The 20,320-nt window shown below is 35.6% G+C and overlaps 1 protein-coding gene across 7 annotated transcripts in view; it reads left to right on the plus strand.

Annotated features, from left to right (window-relative positions):
* TBCK (TBC1 domain containing kinase) overlaps positions 1 to 20,320 on the plus strand; it is a 152,633-nt gene that overhangs the window by 44,189 nt on the left and 88,124 nt on the right. For all 7 annotated transcript variants that reach the window (XR_003398258.1, XR_003398260.1, XR_003398259.1 and 4 more), the window contains exons 16-22: positions 635 to 697; positions 1,560 to 1,686; positions 2,255 to 2,305; positions 4,427 to 4,510; positions 8,382 to 8,467; positions 15,630 to 15,666; positions 17,019 to 17,180. Coding sequence is in view for 2 of the 7 variants with exons in the window: in XM_026847359.1 (XP_026703160.1) it covers positions 635 to 697; positions 1,560 to 1,686; positions 2,255 to 2,305; positions 4,427 to 4,510; positions 8,382 to 8,467; positions 15,630 to 15,666; positions 17,019 to 17,180 (610 nt within the window). In the remaining 5 variants the exon portion in view is untranslated. The remainder of the gene's footprint in view (positions 1 to 634; positions 698 to 1,559; positions 1,687 to 2,254; positions 2,306 to 4,426; positions 4,511 to 8,381; positions 8,468 to 15,629; positions 15,667 to 17,018; positions 17,181 to 20,320) is intronic.

The raw sequence follows: 20,320 nt of genomic DNA on the forward strand, positions 1-20,320 counted from the left end.
TAGGATGTGATCTGCTGAGTGCTATATAAAATGACCAGAAAAAGAGCTGTAACTATAAAGAACAGCTGCTGGTCAAGATTGTAGCCTGGGTCTTGGGAGATGCTTCATCAGCTTACCATCTGTACAATGCAGGTAGTTGTTTCCCTGTTCCATAACATAAGGATGGAATTGTTGGCATGTCTGTCTAGGGACTCAAGCAAGGACAAGCTACTTAGGAATAGTGTGTATTGGTAATACCACTATTAATTAACAGACAGCTGGATCCAGTGCCTTTAGAGATGATGCTGAAAGCACTTGCAGTGGCTGAGATAAGCACTAAATTGAGACCATTTCTTAACTTGAAAATGGAAAACTGTCAAGTACATAGCTTTCTGCATAAACAACTGAAAATCACTGAAGATGGTACAGAGGAGGTCACAGAAAGGTCTGTGTCCTGAATAAGAATAAAGATGGTTTTGTTAAAATTCAGCTCTCAGAGTTTTATGTGCTTTAGGAATTTTTTTCAGGAAAAGAAAGTTGTGAACTAAAGCACCTAAGAAAAACAGTCATCTTCTGTGTATCAGCATGTACACTGTAATATGCATTTATGCTAGTAAGGGCTTTCTAAATTCAGGTGTTGTTCTTCCTCATGTAGGGTGCCATACAAGCAAAATATGATGCCATTGATAAAGACACACCGATTCCTACAGACCGACAAGTAAGACTTCTGGTGCTATCAAATATTGTCGCTTGAAGTAATGCAAAAGTCATTTGCCTGTTACAGTAGATGTAGCTGATAATACTAGAAGGGTTCCCCCTGTCCTCTAACCTTATTCATGCTGTAACAGGAATCTTGCTAAACAGATAGGAACAAGTAGTTTAAGTCAAATTATGTTATAATATGGAAAGTGAGATCCTCTTTTACTTCAGAATCACTGTTTCTGTAGCAGCAGCAGAGCGTAGTGAACAATATTACTGATATATTGTTAAAAGTCCTGTTTTTATCGGATGTTACTTGTGCCTGTTTGACCTTGTACCAAATAGTGCTGAGTACCCTGAGATCCTGTAAGGTGAGCTGTGTTTCACAAAAATGGGTTCTTAAGCAATTTGGTTCTCCAAGAAACCATGCCAGACATAAAAAGACATCACAAGCAACAGCTATTCCTTTTGGCTGGGTGAAGAAATATTTTCCATCAAATTGGGTAAAAATGTTCTGAGAAGTCTGATTTGATTATCCTTTAGGGCAAAGTGATATTAGAACCTGAAAAGAGTCCAAAAGTTGAATCAGGAAAAAAAAATATAACTGTAATCTGCTTTCTGCCTTTTTTAAGAGTTAGAATCCTTTTAGAAATATGAATTTGAAAAAAGTCTCTGATTTTAATCTTTGACAGGGCTTTTAAGAGTCCCCTGTCCCTTTTCAGTTTTGATTTTGAGAGTGATGGAGGAAGCAGATTGTGTTTATGGTGGTGGTCTGACCTATGTTCTTTGGCTGACTTCCACCTCTAGTGTTGCAAGATTGCTGTAGTACTACCCCACTTATTCTGACTTCTTTTTCTATTATATGCTTGGCTGTGGTGCAGATTGAAGTTGATATTCCTCGTTGCCACCAGTATGACGAATTACTGTCATCACCAGAGGGTCATGCAAAGTTTAGACGTGTATTGAAAGCCTGGGTTGTTTCCCATCCTGATTTGGTGTACTGGCAAGGTGAGTTCAACTAGTTGGCAGAGTCACATAATTAACTGGAAACCTGTGACTTAAAAATATTTTCCCACACCCCCCCGGCCCATAGGATTTTTTGAGTGTTTTCCTTTCTGTTTCTTTTGAAGAATGAATCTGTGCATTATTGCAAACTTAGATCCTTGTAATTTGTATTTAATTTGTAGTGTAAAATTGCCCCCTTCTTTCTTATGTATTTATTGTCCTTAAGTTTCAGTCACTTTATTAAAAAAAAAAAAAAAAAAGTCTCATGCTTACTGTTCAGTTCCAAGGTAAAACTGCAGAAGTTACTGAGCGAGTTCTTGGGATGGTAAATGCATTTCTTGGAAGCCTTGGCACAATAATAAATTCAGAATTAATAGTTGAACAATTTGAAATCGTCTCTGTTTTCACGCATTGATTTCACAGATTTTCTCAACATTACATGTGAAGCCTGACATTGCAGAGTTGTAATCAATATCAAGTATGCAAATTTTCATGATAAATTAGTGTCTATCTTGTGCATTAAAATAAATGAGCTCTTTATGCAGTTTCTTCATGGCTCTTCTCTTTTTAGGTCTTGACTCTCTTTGTGCACCATTTCTGTACCTGAATTTTAACAATGAAGGTGAGTACCTTTTTTCTGCTGGGGATGAGGGGGAAGCACAGTCTGTCATCTGTATCGAATTGTAGACAGATGTGTGTGTACCCACTTACAGATGGAAACTTTCTGTAGCTATAAAGGAACTCTAAAGCTCTTGTTGCCACAAGTCAAAAGAAATGGCTGGTTTTGAAAATGTGTGTGGTGTACTGTTCTTCAGACAGGTTCAAACCCTGTGTTTATTGCCAAGTATAATAATAAATATATAAGAAAAAGCACAAATAACCTTCATTATAGAATAGCAAGGAGTGCTTCTCTAGTACTTGTCTTTTTCAATGAAGCTGTAATTCAGCCTCACTTAATGTGAATGCATCATTTGTTAACCTAACTGTTAAACTGTGTTGTGGTTTAACCACAGCCAGCAGCTAAGCGCCACACAGCCTGCCCCCAGCGAGATGGGGGAGAGAGCAGAGGGGGGGGAAAAAAAAGTAAATAGAACTCGTGGGCTGAGATAAAGACAGTTTAATAGAACATAAAAAGGAAGAAAATAGTAGAATATACAAAGCAAGCAATGCGCAGTGCCGTTGCTCACCACCCACTAACCAATGCCCAGCCAGTTCCTGAGCTGGGGCCCCCAGGCAGCTTTCCCCCCAGTTTATATACTGAGAATGATGCCATATGGCATGGAATATCCCTTTGGCCAGTTTGGATCAACTGTCCTGGCTGTGTTCCCTCCCAACTTCTTGTGCCCCTCCAGCCTTCTCACTGGCAGGGCATGAGAAGCTGAAAAGTCATTGACTTAATCCAAATGCTGCTTAGCAATAACTAAAAACATCAGTGTGTTATCAACATTATTGTCATGCTAAATCCAAAACACAACACCATACCAGCTACTAGAAAGAAAATTAGCTCTATCTCTGCCGAAACCAGGACAACTTGTCAGACTAGATTTATTCAGAAAAGCTGATGATTGTTTCAAATGCCTAAAAGCTTATCAGACCAGCTTTGGATACGTGGCCTTTACATTCTTGGATTGCAGTTTGTTCAGAATAGGTCTAGTCCAATCTTCTGTTCCCTTGCATGTGAATTTCTTTATATAAGGTCTATGTGGGGAAGAACAGTTTTTTAGGACAATGACTCCTATTATGCCTGCTGTGCATACTAATTCAGACATTTCAACAGATGCTTGCTCATGGACATGTTCCTATACAGTTTGGATTGTAGAACTGTTTTCTGATTGTAGAACCTTGTTTTCTTCCCACTGGAGCAAAATATAATAGTAGTGAATTATGTAGAATTTTGTGTTCTCATTGGATATCTGAGAAGTGGTTTCAATGCTAGAAAAGTTATAACACAATTTATTTATAACATGATCCGATGTCATATTTGCTATAAATCTGATGTTTTGCTTAGAAACTCCTGAAATTATATTTACTGTCTTTAGACAATTTACAACAAACCCTGATTTCTGTTTTACATCTGTGGTCTAGCACTATGGCTAAGAATTGTATTACAATAGATTGTCTCTTAGCCAAGTTACCAGGAATTAATCAAGGGTGCAAACACTAAAGTTTTTACCTTCTAATCTCTATCTGGTATGTATGTGAGGAGCTGTTGAGAAGTTTTTGTCCATCTTTCTGACAGTATTTTAAATTATATTCCATTCTGTGGTTTTTCTTCTGAATTCTATCTTTAGTTTCTTTCTGAGATTAAGTTAGAGATGAGATGGGAATCTGATGGAGCATAAACTGGCTGTAAGTTCTGTAGGAGAAAACCTATAACTGCAACAATGCAGTTGCCTGAAACTGCCTTCTAAAATTTTATTCATGCAGGGACCTTCACTTTTTGATACAAACACCACCATGGCTTTCCAAACATCATCTCATTACTGTGTCACTGAGAAGTACAGAAAAAAAAACTGGATGCAGACTAGGTCTAACCAGATTTATGTTGATTACTCAGTGACAGAAGGAGACTTTTCTAGGAGCTTTTAAAATTCTTTATTGAAGAATATGTCCTTTTTGTATGTTTTACAATCATTTTTGTGTATAGATTGATTTAAGTATTTATTCTTATTAATGATCTTTGCTAAGTGTACTTACATTTCTATGTTCTCTGTAGCTGTATTCACTTTTCTGATTCTTTCAGCTCTGGCTTATGCCTGCATGTCTGCTTTTATCCCCAAGTATTTGTATAACTTCTTTCTGAAGGATAATTCTCATGTTATTCAAGGTAAGTCCTTGTATTTATGTTGTAGTTCTAAAAGAATCAGAATTATTTCTGGATATATAAATACACTTTTTCAAGTGATTGTAAATTGGAACACAGCTAGAATTGCACTGTAGAAATAACCACCTATTTCATTCTAAGGCTTTATTTTAGATAAATAAGAACAGCTGTGCAAGAAAAATAGGAACAAAATAAGTGGGTAAAGATTCAGGCAGGAGAAAAACACCAACTACACAAAAAAAAAAAAATGCATAAGTGTTCTGTGTCATATCCAAGGTAAGAGTCAGTTGATCATACAAATTTGCAAAATAAGTAAATAGTCTTTCCAGCGTTAGATTGTAGAGATCTAAACTTCAGGTGATTAAAATCATACAGGAGCTATTTTGACAATGAGAGAAAATGAAGGAAAACAGTACCAACTAGGGACTCTGCAGAAAATGGAAGTCATGGTATTCAGAGAGTTAGGGATTTGAGATGACTTTCTTACTGAACAGAAGATAATATCACTTAGTACAGGACAGAAGTTAAAGAACCCTGACGAATGATGTTCCATAGTTCAGTCTTCAACAACTATATAGGTAGCTCAGACAAATTAAAAAAATAGCTGGAAGGTAAATGTCTACTCTAAAATTAATTGTAAATTTTACTGAAACATGAAGAAGGAATTGCTTAGACCTAGAAAGCCACCTTGGCACAGTCAAGTTTTTAAACTTGCAGGCAGTTTTTAAAAAACAACAGAAGCTGTTTGAAAAACCATCAGTAGTTTAGAAAAACAGGTGGTATTTAATGTTTTTAATTGCAAGCAATTCTGAGTGTTTTTTTTGAATACTGTGTTTCAGCATGGCTTGCTGTCCTTGTATTTTTTTACAGAAATTCTTTTGTATATGACCTGTGAATCTCCTCAACTTAGAAATGGTGTTTGTCATATTTTGTCTTTAAAAAAACAAAAGGAAATTAAGAACTGATCAACAAAAAAAGTTAAGACATAAAAGCAGTTATGTACTGGATAATAGGGAAGGGCTAGCATAAGGAGAGAACACAGTGGTCAAGAGAATTTACATATGAAAGATGGTGGGTTAAGAGGTGTCATGAACTGAATATGTAAAATAACAGTTGGGAAAGAGCATTCAAGAGAACTTGTTTGCATCCTTTTGCCTGTAAAGAAAGAGTGCTAGCTGGAAAAAAAAAGGAGCAGTGTGTCAGTATATTCTATCAGATGCTCCAGTGGTGACAACTGCTTTAGACTTCAAGATTAATAGCTTGGTAAAGACTTTTCTCTAAGGAGTTATACTCTTCCATAAAATAATACTTTTGCTCTCTCGAGTTCCATGATGTTATTCCTAAGGGGCCTTACAATAATATGTGTCAGCTGAAGTTAGAAATGTAGGTCAGTAGGATTCTGTGAACCAAAGTAATGTATGCATTCCTGTGCAACACCTGGCATCATCAAGGACTTGGGGAGACTGGAACTTTTAGGATGTTTTCAGGATCCTGATTTAATCTTTTCTAGGGTCATATGTCAAACACCAATGTGTAAATATGGTTTTAAAGGAAGATTCTGTGTAATTTGCCTGCCTTATTGGGTTAGAATTAAGTGTTATGAATGTGTCATTTAACTGCCCAGTGCAATTTTAGCTTTTTAGCATCTTTGTGTCTTCCATGTAGGGGTGGACGGATGCAATCTTTCAAACTGCATAGTTTAGCATACCTGATTTCTGACTTTGTCCTATACAATGAAGACAGGTGGTGTTTCTAAGCTTCAGATATTTCCTTACATGAAACAGGAAGCAAGAGCAGTTAAAGAGGTTTAGGTATGGAATGACCAGTTATATAAAACAGAAATTCAATAATAAAATTCCAACCAACAGCAATTGGCTGGACCTAAGCAATACATTTTTGTGAATATTTGTGTGGCTTTGGTAGACCCTTAATTAACCATGTAATCCCACACAGTAATTATATTTCATGAGACTGGCTAGTCAAATAAAGATAATATTTACCAACCTATACTATATCTGTAGAGAACTATCATGGGCATGAATCTTAGTTTTTAAAATAAATGTGCTTTAGGGAAGCTAATTGTGAAAAAATTGTTTTCAGCAATACATCGGTATGTGTTAGAAATGTGTAGGATTACTCATCTCCTATGCCTGACTTGTGATTAGTGGCTGTTTCGTTAAATTCATGTCAGATGCACCTTAGAGATGCACTTTTAAAAAATTATTATCATGCAGTATGGTATAAGTTTAAGTCATGAGTTCAGTTATCTTTCTAACTTGTATGTATGTGAATAAAAATAACTTCATCTTGAAACTGAGAAAATGAGATATGTGAGTAGCTCCAAAGCAGTCTGGCCTTGGTGACACAAAACTCAGCATGGGTCTTTTTACCCACTTAACTGTTCAGCTGAGTGCTGCCAGGTCATTTGTGATATAATAGAGATGTAGTGTCAGAAGGGAGAGGCTGGCACTCCTAAGACGCCAGAAATCTCCTGAGAGGGTTAGTGTGCTGTGTCCTTGTCTTTACAGTTTGAAGCAAAAGTTGCAAAATTCTGAAGTAGACTCAAGAGTTCTTAATTCTTATTGCAACTTATCTTGGAGAATTAGGCATCCTTTCAAGTATAATTTCAGTAGGACTGTGGCTTGTTTTCCTTGTGTTCTTACCCTGAGAGCCTTGTTTATTAGTCCTCCTGAGGCAGAATCAGCTTTTACAATTTTTAATCCAATTAGATTTATTTTACAGGGTGATTGTTCTTAACTTGCTGGCTTAACCTGAGAGGAGCTAACTTGATTGCAGATAATCAAGATTTAAGTAAGATAGGAGTCTGTAAACATCTGAATGCTTAACACCCACTTCTGTTCTTAAAGGTGTCTATCCATGCAATTATTCCAGCAGAGCCACTTTTGTGATTCTTAGCAGTGGAACTGGAATTTAATTTTGCCACTTCGGGGATGAAGACAGAGTAATAAAGAGTTATTTACACAGTAGTCTGTGGAGCATTGAGATGCCAGCATGTTCTGATCTGGAACCAGGGTTCACATTCTCTGTCTTTTTTTCCTCCCCTCAACTAGCTATCTGGGCCCTAATTACTCTCTTCTTGGGAGCATGGAGGAAAAGTAATTGCCATCTGTTACAAAATTACGATGTTGCCTCCATTCTCCTTCTAACAAAGAGTATGACAATGTGGATAAAATTGAGAGGGGCAGAACAGAAAGAAATCTGTCAGTGTCTGTGTTCTGCTGTCTGTTTCTTTTCTAATTAAAAGCACATGTTATTTAGACAACTTAATGAAAGTGTAACCATCAGCCTAATGTGCCATGCTGAAGATGTAATATAAGTATTTCTCCTTATCTGTTCCAAAAAATACAAAGATGTTACTGATCATGGAAGTGGTAACCTTAAAGCCCCATGACCTTAAAAGCCTCAGCTTCCAGATTACAGAATTTAACTTTGTAGAAAAAAAACCCACACATAATATAATGTAAAGATTATAAACTTTTTGTATCACTAAAACAGTTTGCGTCTTAAAAATCCTTGGAACAGTCTTGTTCTAATTTGCTTCCATCAATATCTTGTGGCTCATTCTCATACTGAAAATCTGTAACTTTTCATGTCAAACATAAATCACAATCTGAGTATGAGCCAAGTAAACCATTGTTGAAAAATCAAATTGAGAAGTACTAAGGAAGAGAAATTAAGCCTTTCTTCCTCTGTATTGAATATATTGGTGACAAGGAGGGCGGTAGTGTATTTGCTTGCTGGTTTTACTATAGGTTTGAAAAAAATTTTTTTTTCCTTTTCTACAGCTCCATTGTGAGCTAGCAGCATGTTGTGGCATTTTTGACAATGATCTTGAATATGTTTGTCATTTCAGAATACCTGACGGTGTTTTCCCAGATGATTGCATTCCATGATCCAGAGCTGAGTAACCACCTTAATGAAATCGGTTTTATTCCAGATGTAAGTGCTAAGGGTTCTTATAAGTGTTGTTCAAAGGAAGTAAAAAGTGGAGGTCAGCTAGGATGAGAGGCCTTTCTAGACTCCTTCAGTAGCAGTTTGACATGAAGTGGGACTTTCACATTAATGCACCATTCTGAATATGTTGATAAAATGGTGAAGTTTTGATTGTTGTTTTACATACTTCAGTCCTTCCCATTCTGTAGGCATGATAAAAACAGTAAAAATACCAGTAGTCAGTTATTATATCTTAAAAGATGTATATAATTTTTATTTTTGAAGTGTGGATTAATATATAAAAATTGATGTGTCTATAAATGACTAATAGAAAAATTTCTGCAAACTACCTAAATGCTGTTGGTTAACACAAAAAGCACATCAATTTGCAAGTAATGGTTAATCTGTAGATATGTCAGACCTTGGCAGATGCTTAGCAGTCATTTATTGGAGTCTGTCAGAAACACTGGATAAGTGCATAGTTTGTGTCATAAGTTTTATGCCTTCATTGGAAGAAGTCTGTAAGATGGAGGAAGATGAAAACTGAGATCACGACCAAAATGTATTAGAGAGGAAGGGCTATGGTGGAAAAAGCAAAACAAGGCCTTCTTTTAGAGCCATACTTTTAGCTATCACTGTAAATAGTGAAGTTTTTGTCCTTTGTTTAGAGAGGCATGTGTAGTCCAAAAAGCCCAGATAATACTCTATGAAAATGTTGGTCTGCATACTATAGCATTATTGAACTTTATGGCTGATGTTTCTGAAAAGTAGACTTAGGCAAGGCTATAGAGAGAACACTGTTAATTCATACAGTCTATATCATGACATATTTGACATTTAGAAATTTGGTAATTAAAAGTTGATTGTAAGAACAGATGATGATGAGAGGTCAGAATGGAACAAGGAAAAGTCAAGAGATGTTGATGTAGAATTATATATTTCATAAATAAGTAACTTATGTGCATTTCTCCTGTAAGCAATATATGCATCTCCTAATAAGTATACAGCTTTTATGGTAAAAATAAGCTTGTAAATTGAAGCAACAAGGGCAAGCTTCTGTAAGTCATTTCTTGTACACGATTGCTAGGTGAATTTGTGTGTCTTTGGGACTGGCAGATACTCATTATCACTGTTTACAAAAATTATAATGGAAAAGCAGAGAGATGCTTTCATTTTTAGAAGTGTTTTTAATGTAATAACGTTGTTTATGACTGATATAAATTTAAGAGATACTGTGACATCAAAATGAACCAAAGAGAAAGCTGGTGTGTTGCATTATAAACAAAGATATTTGAGAAGGCTCCATGTATTGCTGATGAGCCACCCGCATCTAAAGAGAGTGGGTAGTAGGAAAACAAAGGGAAGGTGGATAGAAGGGAGAACATTCATCTGCAGAAACCCTGAATATTTGGGGGGGATGAAGGGCACTGATAACAGCAACATTTAGTTTCCTGAGGGAGAATCAATTTTGCTAAATTGCTGTAAATGCACTTGATAGTTATTTGTTAAAGGCTGTGGATGTCCAAAGAAATTAATATGTGTATTTTGTCCAGGATACTAGTTCTTACTGAAGAGGGAGACATGTAATTTCCCTGACCAGGTCCCCATTTCTGCTGCTAACCAATGTGAGAGCTCTGTAGTGATCCATCTTGGGCATTAGTTGATCTTTCACCAGCTCCTAGTGTCTGCTTATGCAGTTATAATTCTCCACTGAAAACCTTCAAGGTGCAAGTTTAAAATCACTTGTTTTGTAATATTTTCGGTTTTGTGTTTTGCTAGTCAATGGTCAGCACATAGTCAAATGTGAACCTTGTCTCTAAGAGTTACAGTCTAGAGATGCTTAGGTAATTTAGCAAATAATTACAAAACAGAGGATTATTTTTTTAAAAAAAGCCTTTGCATTGAATATAAATGCTAGTTCTAAAATTAACACTAACCTCTGAAGTTTTTTTTTTTTTTTTTTTTTTTTTTTTTATAAGTAAAAGTTGTTCTGCCTTTTAGATTAGTGAGAGAGGTGTTTTTTGTACCTGTAACAAGACAGCACAGGATCCATCAAGGTGAAGGATATGCACTGAAGTAATGAGATCTGAACCAGAGTTTCGTGCTTGAGTACTAATCCTATCAAAGTAAACCTTGCTTAATCTTTAATCATTGAAACGCAGGCTCCGCTGCAGGAAAGATTGTGTTTCCTGGCACTCTTCTCATTTGCTTCGGGTCACGTAGCTCTCAGAATATTGAACACTGCTGACGCTTGAATAGTTGTGAATATTGTTAGCTGATGTGGTGCCTGGATTAAGTACATAGCTGTGGCTGTGTGATTTACATGTAAATAGAGGGATATATACAGTGAATCTTACAGTCCTTCTTTCTCACTCTCCCAAAGTTTATAATCTCCCTCACCCTATATAATGCTTCATAACACGTTCTATATTTTACAAATAATTCTGACATCAACAGCAGACTATTTTGAACTGAAGAAAAACAAGGAAGTGTTCTACAGTACTGAAAGGGTATCTATAGCCATAAATTATTCTAAAGTGCTTTCAGGTGCAAATTATGGAAGCTAGCTGCAGTTGTCAGCTGGGCATTAACAGAGAGGACAAAGTCTGTCTGCACTTACTTAATATCATTGTGCTGGAGCTACTGTCATAGGCAGATACCTTAGCTTGGTTTTGGTGATATGCAGGAGCTGTTAGTAATAGAGCTTCATCTAACTGAGAATTAAAAATTCTGCAATTGACGTACTTTATCTCTGTTCTGTTACACGATGACCTAGTGGTGAATCTGGGGGAGAGGTTTCTTGCTGGTATTTTTATCTTGTGAGGAAAGTGATCATTCCTCAAATTTTGTTTGTGTAGGTGCATATAGATGGGTAGAATGTAATACTAAAAATTGAACTCAATCTGCATTCTCTTAGCATCCCCAGTTATCAAAATATTTTTTCACCTTTCTGTGACATTTGAATACATGATTAATTGTCTAGGCACCATATAGGCTTGAAGCTAAGTACATGTGTATTTTGAAGACAAAATATGAAGGTGCAAGATCAGGGTTTTATAGAATAGACTATTTCAGTTGGAAGGCACCTCCAGCAATCATCTAGTCCAACTGCCTGACCACTTCGGGGCTGACCAAGTTAAAGAATGTTGTTAAGGGGATTGTCCAAATGTCTCTTAAATGCCGACGGGCCTGGAGCATCAACCACATCTCCAAGAAGCCTGTTCCAGTAAACCAGTGCTTCCTAATGTCCAGTCTAAACCTCCCCTGATGCAGCTTTGAGCCGTTCCCATGTGTCCTATCAGTAGACGCCAGGGGCAACAGATCAGCACCTCTCTCTCTGCTTCCCCTTCTCATGAAGCTGTAGAGAAGAAAACAAAAATTTTTCTTGACAAATGAAAATAAAACCAAAAAGCAGCATTTGGGAGGCAACCTTGTTAGGAAAACTCAGCAAAATAAAATTGTGGTCTATTGTGGGACAATGTTGTTTCACACATACATCAAACAAGCCAAAAAGAAAAAAGGAAAAAGATAAAAATAAACAGCAACTTCATGGATGGGAGGGGGAAGAAGAAACCATTTTATCTTTGGCCTTGCCTTCTCATATGAACCATTATCTGTGGTACAGCTGCAGTATATACACACAAAAACAGTTACTGGAATGCCCAGAGTAAGACTGTAATTTCTTTTTTTTCATTTTTATCTTTTTCTATTATTTTTTTTTTACAAGGTTTTGTTTTATTCTCCTTTGAGATAATGGTTTGGGCCTGGTCACACTACAAGTAAAGTCAGAGATAAGTAACAAGATACACATTTCAAAGCCCCCTTTTTGGTCAATCCAAGATCACTCTAAATGGTGGACCACCTAGCTATGTGCAAAAATATAAAATGTAAATAAAAAATACAGATTCTCCCTTACAGTACACTTAAGAAAGAAAGCAGGGCTTTGAAGTTTTGGTTCTCAGGTGGGAGGGGGAAAGGGGGGGTTCTCTCCCTCCTTGAGGGGTGGGTTGGTTTGTATGTTTGTTCAGTGGCAGCACTACACCTGGGTGCTGGGGCTCTCTACTTGGTGAGGATGACAGTGGATGAGGGAGAAGGAAGGGGTGGGGGTGTCCCAAGGGTGAAAGGGATTTCTTTTAGCTGAGGATCATCTTTTTAGCTGAGGGTCTTTATTTCATTCTTTGTTTGATCACCTTTCTGTGTAGTTATGTCAAATGGCCTTTTAGTTTAGTAAGATTGGAAAGAAAGATTGGAGTACTTAACACATCTTCAATATCTGGGGTTATTACTGGACAATAAGAAGTATGTGATAACTTTTCTCAGTCCTCTCTGCTGTCATTTGAGCCAATATCTAGAAGTTTTGAATGTTTAATGGGAGATACACTCTTCCTAAAATATGCCCATCTAACTATGGGCAAGTAAACATCTTCACCCTGTTGAAAAACAATGAAGTGAGTCTCCAAGTTCAGGTACTGAGCAGAATTTGACACAGCAGAGCAGGAAGGGAAGCTTTAGCTAGGGTAATGGAAAGATGGATAGTGAAACCAAATCTTAAGGACAAGATATTTTAGTTGTAACTAAAAAACCTGTGCATTTATTGAGATGATTTGAATGGGAACTGATGTTAGGGTACTGCTGTGTTCATGTATAAGAAATATCCAAGTGCTTGCTTAAAAGCACGGAAGATCTTGTATTTTACTAAAAAGCAAAATTATAATTATGGTGTTGTTTAATTTAAAGTTAACTAAAAACCAAAGTATTGGTTTTACAGGCTCTTATTTTAATGTAACTTACTCTCAGACTGTTCAAGCAGTTCATATGCTACTTTGATTAAACATTAGGTATGCTTCCCGGCTACGGAGAGTTAAGTGTTAATAAGAACCACTACCCCATTATGTTTAAGGGTTTAGTGGTGAAGGTTTGAAAACCTCTTGATCAGCAGCTTGTTAGTAGAGAAGCATGGCACAATGCTGTTCCAGCCAGTGATTGCTAGAGGGCAGTATTTACTAATAATATGTTATAAGTGCAGTCTGAAAGAATTTGGTAGCCTATTTATTTGAGGACTTCAAGTCAGTGTAGTAGTTCTTGACTGTTTTTTTCAGTTTGACTTGTGTGGTGGAATAATACCACCAGTGTTGTGGCTTTTTTTTGCCTGCTTATTAGTAGTAATCATAACCTCTTCAGGTTTACCAGGACCTTCTTGTCTTAGCACATTATGAAAATCAGAGAGAAAAATCCATTCAGTAAAACCTTGCCTGATACCTTCTACTTAAATAGTTTGACCTACTTTTCATGTCATTGTTGATATGTTTGAGGATAGTCTACAGCAAAGCAGTGCTTTGCCTTGTGGCAAACCTTATCATAACCTTATGATAATCTGCTTAATGCTTCAAATGTTGTGTATTTTCTCGTGTATTTCTGTGTAGGTAGATGCCTACAAGATAGAAGTGTTTGTGAAATTAGGAGAAAGTGTGTATCTGATTTGGTAAAATGTTTTAATCAAATATATGAAAAGGAGGAAATAATTGCTTTTAAATACCAAGGAAATAATGTGGTTCAAAATTATATCCACATAATTTGTACCTCCAAGCAAAGAAGAGCCTCAAGCTGCTATTATTGTTTTCCTTCTGCATGGAAAGCAAGATATTGTGGACAAGGAAGCAGGTAAACAGGTATCAGCTGATCACAACCACTGTAGGGGATATTTCGGGGAACAGGCTATGTTGTTCAGTAGGAACCCTGAAGATATGACAAAGATATACTCTAGGAAATAGTATGAATGTATTATAAGATTAAAGTGGTGATAGAAATTGATTTGTTTTGGTTTTTGAAACCTTAAAATCAAATGGGGGTTTGGAGGCCAAGCTTTATAAAAGCCTCCTGAATACTGAAAGCAGTGAACGGTCTGGTCATAGCAGTTTTTTTAGTTTTATGGACAGTATGGTTCAGATACTATCTGATGCTCAGATGAACACGTAGGAATAAAATTTAGAGACAGCTGTGCTAAAGAGCTTTTCAGCAAATGTGTGCATCATTTAATCACTGCCATTACCCAGTTAAGAGTTTATGGAATAAGTAGTAATTTATTAACATAATATCAATTATGCTTTCTGCTTCTCATTTGCTTACTTCCAGGGAAAGCTTAATACAAGGACTAATTTGCACTTTTTATGAGCTAAAAAGTAATATATTAAGCTTTATGTCTAGCTGTAAATCTTCAGAAGTGGAAAACAGAGCACATGAGCTATGCAACTAAGTAAAATTTAACAATGAGTGTCTTGCTCTTGCATTCTTAATTTGTGGGGACTTTCTGTGCAGTTCATTGTTTCAAGAAAATAGATTCTGTTGCCTTCAACATGCAAAATACTTCACTGAACATTCATAAACTCTTAAGGTGTCATAAATGCTTACCTCTTCTAATGCATACTGAATCTTCTCTGTATGATGTCATGTGTATGAAAGTTTGCAGAAACTGTTCTTCAAATTCTTCAGATGACACCTTTATTTAAAGGTCACAGTAGAACAACATAAATGGTGTTGGCAACTGACACTGCTTTTGAAAATTAAGCCATTCTTAGTGCCTTTCACTGACAAGTATACATTTTAATACACACCAACATAGGAGAAAAAGATAGATACGGTTATTTTTTTCTGTTGGAAATTGTGATTTGCACTGTTAAGTATATATAAAAATCCAGGATTTTTTTCATAGTCAGAGATATATCAAATCAAGTTGTTTTATGCTTGTTCGGGCATCCTTTGCTAATTTTCACTTAGTGGTGTGTGTGTGTGTGTATATATATATATATATATATATATATATAATGTAGGGTGAGAACTGTGGCAGTTTAGTAGAGCAGGTGTTTGAGATGACTTTGGGAGGAGGGTTTTTTGCAAACATAAGCCTAGTGAGGGTGATTTTTGTAACTGTTTTCAATAGAGTATCACAAACTAGTAATTTGAAGGAGATGAGAATGTGGGCCTGGGGAAGATAGCTTCTTTGAGAGGCTAGAAGTTGTGTGATAGTGGTTCTGCCACTGTAGTTATTTCTCATTTTAAACACATTTGTGACAAGCTAGGGAAATTTCTAATATAGTAGACAACTATCATAAACACCTTCAGCTCTTAAAAACATTTTTTTGTTCTCTTCCCCCATCACCTCCTTCTGCAGCTGTATGCTATTCCTTGGTTTCTTACAATGTTCACACGTGAGTATGCATTCTTTTTCTCTTATTAAATGTTCTTATATTTCTTAAGCACAGCTTTTAGCTAAAGCCTTCCTAATTGGTGTGATGTGTCTGTCATTTAGTAGGTTGCTTGTAATTTGCAAGAATGTGTGTTGTGGTTTTGAGTCTCCACAGTGCCTGTCACGTACTTTCTGCCCTGATTTGACAAAAATCAGTGTCATCTTATTTTTTTAAGAAAGTATTATGTTAAGTTTGAACTGGATTATTTTACACATACACATTTAGGGAGTGTGCAAAGGAAGCTGTTATTTACTGGAAAAGAAAGGTATAATAATAGTTAAAAAACCAAAACCAAACCTCACCACCTTCCCCTGCTCTCACCCAAATAATATAGGAAAGAGAGTAACTGGTTTTGAAGACCAACAAAACAAACTTCTTTATTGCACTTTGACACATTGTTATTGTACTAGCACTATTTTATTATTATATTTGTGCATGTATGATAGGGAACCAAGAGAGCTTTATAATTTGGTGAGCTTTTAATGAAAGAGGACAAGGTTGTTAAAGCAAATCTAGAAAGTAATTCAAAGATCTCTGATTTTTTTTTTTTTTTTAATTTCATGTCAACATTGGCAGACTTTGAATTTTAAAAAGAAGTGGCAGGATGAAAAGAGCTGATGGATTATTTCTCTGATGAAATATCAAAGAATTTAATGTGAGATTCTTAATTGCAGTTTCTAAAGATCTTGACTGTAAAGCACTGGTTCTTGCAGTTTAACCATTCTTCTAAAATTTTCATGAGAATCATCAGCTTTGGAAGACCAAGGGGATGGTTTCCTTGGCAGTGAATTCCAATAAAAAGTTATAATTATTTAGTTGAAGGATAGCTTATTTCAGGAGAGCTACCTTCAGCTTTGTATGTAAAATGGCACTTTTTGTAATAGGCTTTTCTCCTTGTCTTTCCTATATTTTGCTAATTTTTGCTCTATTCTGTTCATTTTCTTGTTTAATTAAGTAGTTAAGCTTACTAACTTGTTAATGTCTTCATATTATTGGAAATGCATGTCCTAATGCACAATTGCACCATACCTAAAGAAAAATAAATAGCCTAATTTTGTGTGTGTGAAACCTGAAAACCTGCACCATTCTAAGTATTTACTAATGAAAGAAGACACTGATGATATCCAGAATAATCAATCTGCATATGAAGATAAACCAGTTTCTAAACAGGTTGAATCATTTTGGCTCCCAGATAAAGAATAACCCTAAGACAGGAGAGGAAAAAGTGTGTGTGTGTTGTATATGTTTTTATCAACTTATATGCTTAATTGTATGCTTAAAGTTTTTTTTAACTGTGTTTGTTCATCATGCAGATGTCTTTCCTTTGCACAAAATCTTTCACTTGTGGGATACATTGCTGCTTGGAAATTCCTCCTTCCCATTCTGTATTGGAGTTGCAATACTTCAACAACTGAGGGATCGTCTTCTGGCTAATGGATTCAATGAATGCATTCTCCTTTTTTCAGACTTGCCAGGTACAGAACAATCTCTTCCCTCATTCTCTGTCTTCTCCAGTGTGTTGATGAAGATGGTATGTGCTTGCATGTGAATATATACAACAAATCTTACATGTGTTCTGAAATCATGGTATATTTAAGCAAACTCACTGTCATAGTGTCTAGGTCTTAACTACAGCTTGATGAAGTTAGCAGAAGTCTTTTTGCTGTCATCAGCAAGAATTGGGTGAGCTTGTTGTTATTTCCAAGTGAAGGCTGGAGTACTTTATTGTGAAAGTTGAAACGATTTTAAGTAATTCATAAGTGACTATATGTAGACATGCCATGTATATAAACAATCCAGTTGATAGTGATTTCTCAGTGAAAAAAAGTGCTGTTCTAAACAGTGCTTTTCTACTTTGATGCTGATATTAGCCTGATTTCAAAAATAATTAAACATTTGCTGTGGAAGCAATTAATGTAAAAGAATTAGGGAAAGCAATATAGAAGCCATTGACATTGGTCTGTGTTAAATTAATTTCCATTTGAAATGTAAACCTTTCAAAAGAACCCTCAAAGTCAGATCAGAGGCTACATGACTCTTGTACAGAAGTTTTGTTTTCTCATTCAGTGGGAGGTGGTTGACCTATTCATACAAGTGGTGTATCTTTGTTTTTTTTAAATTGCAGTTAACCACAAATTTTGGGTCTTTTTCTGAGCAAGTTTCTAGTGAGACAGTAGAATGCATTTGAACTGAGAAAGCTCTGTTAACTGAAAGATTTATTTCCATTTGTGATGGCCTAATATTTATGTAACACATGAATTGGAAGGCTACTGTACCCATAACATACTTCTATTCTTGTATTAATTATCTCTCTCTGACCCAGGATCTTACTAACATCATATAGGTCTTGGTTAAGAGGTGACACTGTTTTAATTGTGTAGCCTTTCTTAAGGTAACTGTAAATTTGGCTAATTCCTTGGTGAATTATAGGTTTAGTGGGCTCTGAACACTATGTGTGCAATTCAGTAATTCTTAATTCATTTAAATAGAAGTCATTCTTTTTCAGAACTGAATGAGAGAATCAAGTTTGGAAAACCATTTAACCTTAACAGCTCTTAAGTGTGGCAATCTCCATACCTGCAGAGTTTACAGAGATTACCAATAGTCTAGGTTATGGCAACAAGCAGGCTGAGGCTAAGTTCATAGTTGCATAGATCAGTTTCTCAGAAGTTCAGTGTGTTCGCACAGATGAAACTCTGTGATTTCTCTAAATATTATTGTCACAAATTCTGTCTCTCACTGTATACCCTTGAAAATGTATCTGGATTTCAAAACTTTGCTTTTTTGCTACCTTTCAGTTTAGTATGTACTATGTAATTACTGCTGTATTTTTCAATTTATAAGAAATTTATTTATGCCGTTCCTTACAGTGTGTTTTTTTCATTTTCAGTCTATATGCTTAGTCATTTCAGTTGCCCTTATTAAATTTAACTGGATATCTTTAGATGGTCTGAAAGGAGAGTGCTAAACTAAAAGATTGTCTCTCACCCCCTTCCCTCCTCTTCCATCTATTAGTTATATGTCTTAGATTCATTAATATTTAACTTATTTTCTTACCTAATGTCATTTCTCCCTATTTTTTTTCCTTGAGTGGTTTGAAATTATGTATTCCAATTTACCTTGAACCATCTGATTTAATGGCAATTTAAGTACTTTATGCTGAGGTCATGTATAAGGACACCTTAGTTCTCATAATACATATCTGTTTATGTAATAAAATGAAATCACTAAAATCTGTAGTATTATAATGTACATGCTTTCTGCTGATAATAGTTTGACAACTTTGCTGATACTCTGCTAGGAAATCTTTTAGTAGAATGGTGTTTCTGGTAAGATTTTTTTTCTTTTTATGGTGCTATCTGCAATATTTTGGATGTCAACAGTGACACAATTTGAATATTGCAAGATTAATCCAAAGTATATCATAAACTGACTACTAAAGGAAAAAAGAGTGAGCGTGAAAGACAATCCTAGTGTGATTGAAAAGTTATTGGTGTAGCTTGGACTTCTATAATCAGTAACTTCTTTGAACATATAATTATCATATCCTTGTGCCTTCTCTTTCTGACCTGAGTTTTATTTCTGATTAAGTAGTATTGACTGCTTCTAATTTATCACCTCTGTATTCCAAACAGGACTTCTGTTATTTCAGTTAAAATAAATTGTGTGCCATGCCTGAAAATTTTCTGAAAGTAATTTACAAAAAAACCTTTCACCTGAAACTGGGTCACCCTGAGGAAGTGATTATGTTGTTCAAAACATCTCCAATAATTTCAATCTAAAATCAATTGTTCAACAGCCCAAAACTCCTGTGGTTTTTAAGCTTTCTGTGCCCTGAAATGGCTTATCTCAGGCTGCCAGTGAAAGCAACTTGCTTTCCAGACTGATAAAGCTGTTTATTGCAATCTTGCAACTTTGTGGATGCCTTTCTAAGTTTTCTTGTTTTTACAGCAGATATTTCTAAAAATGCATATTTAAAGTTAAAAAAACCCAACTGTATTTTCAGTTCACTGCATATAACAGTTTCAATTACTGTTTAAAAAATTTAATGATGTGAGGAAAAAGAAGGGTCACAGTGCCATTAGTGATTACTTCATTCTGAAAATCCTTTTCAATACTTGTCTCAAAGCTTTGTCCATATTTTATCTATAAACCAAATACAGTTGGGCATTGCTTGTTATTTTCAGGAGCTCTGTTAAAAATTTTAATTTGATTTTTTTATAGTTTTTAAGATATTCTAGCCCATTAGGAAATCTATTTGAAATATTTGACAAAATAATTGGTTAATTAAGAATACTGGAAATTCCCTCTGCTGTAGCAACAAATGTCCTGTTTGATTCCTCGTGGGTCTGTATAAAGAGGGCATATAAACAACTGCTAAAACTTAAATAGAATTAGATTGTTTAGGAAGCTAGTACCCCTAGGTGCCTTTTTATTCTTTTTGTTTGTTTGGAGGTTTTTTAACTTGTGTTTAAGGAGCTCTGTTAAGTATAAACTTTACTCAAGCAATATACATACCAGAGAAGATCTAGTTGGTACTGAGACAAACAAAACCAACCCTGGAGTCATTGCTAATTCTTTATATGTAGTTTTGAGATTTAGTAAAGTTCATCTC

The sequence above is a fragment of the Athene cunicularia genome (assembly GCF_003259725.1).
Source record: "Athene cunicularia isolate RWA chromosome 4 unlocalized genomic scaffold, athCun1 chr4_part2, whole genome shotgun sequence".
Lineage (NCBI taxonomy): Eukaryota > Metazoa > Chordata > Aves > Strigiformes > Strigidae > Athene > Athene cunicularia.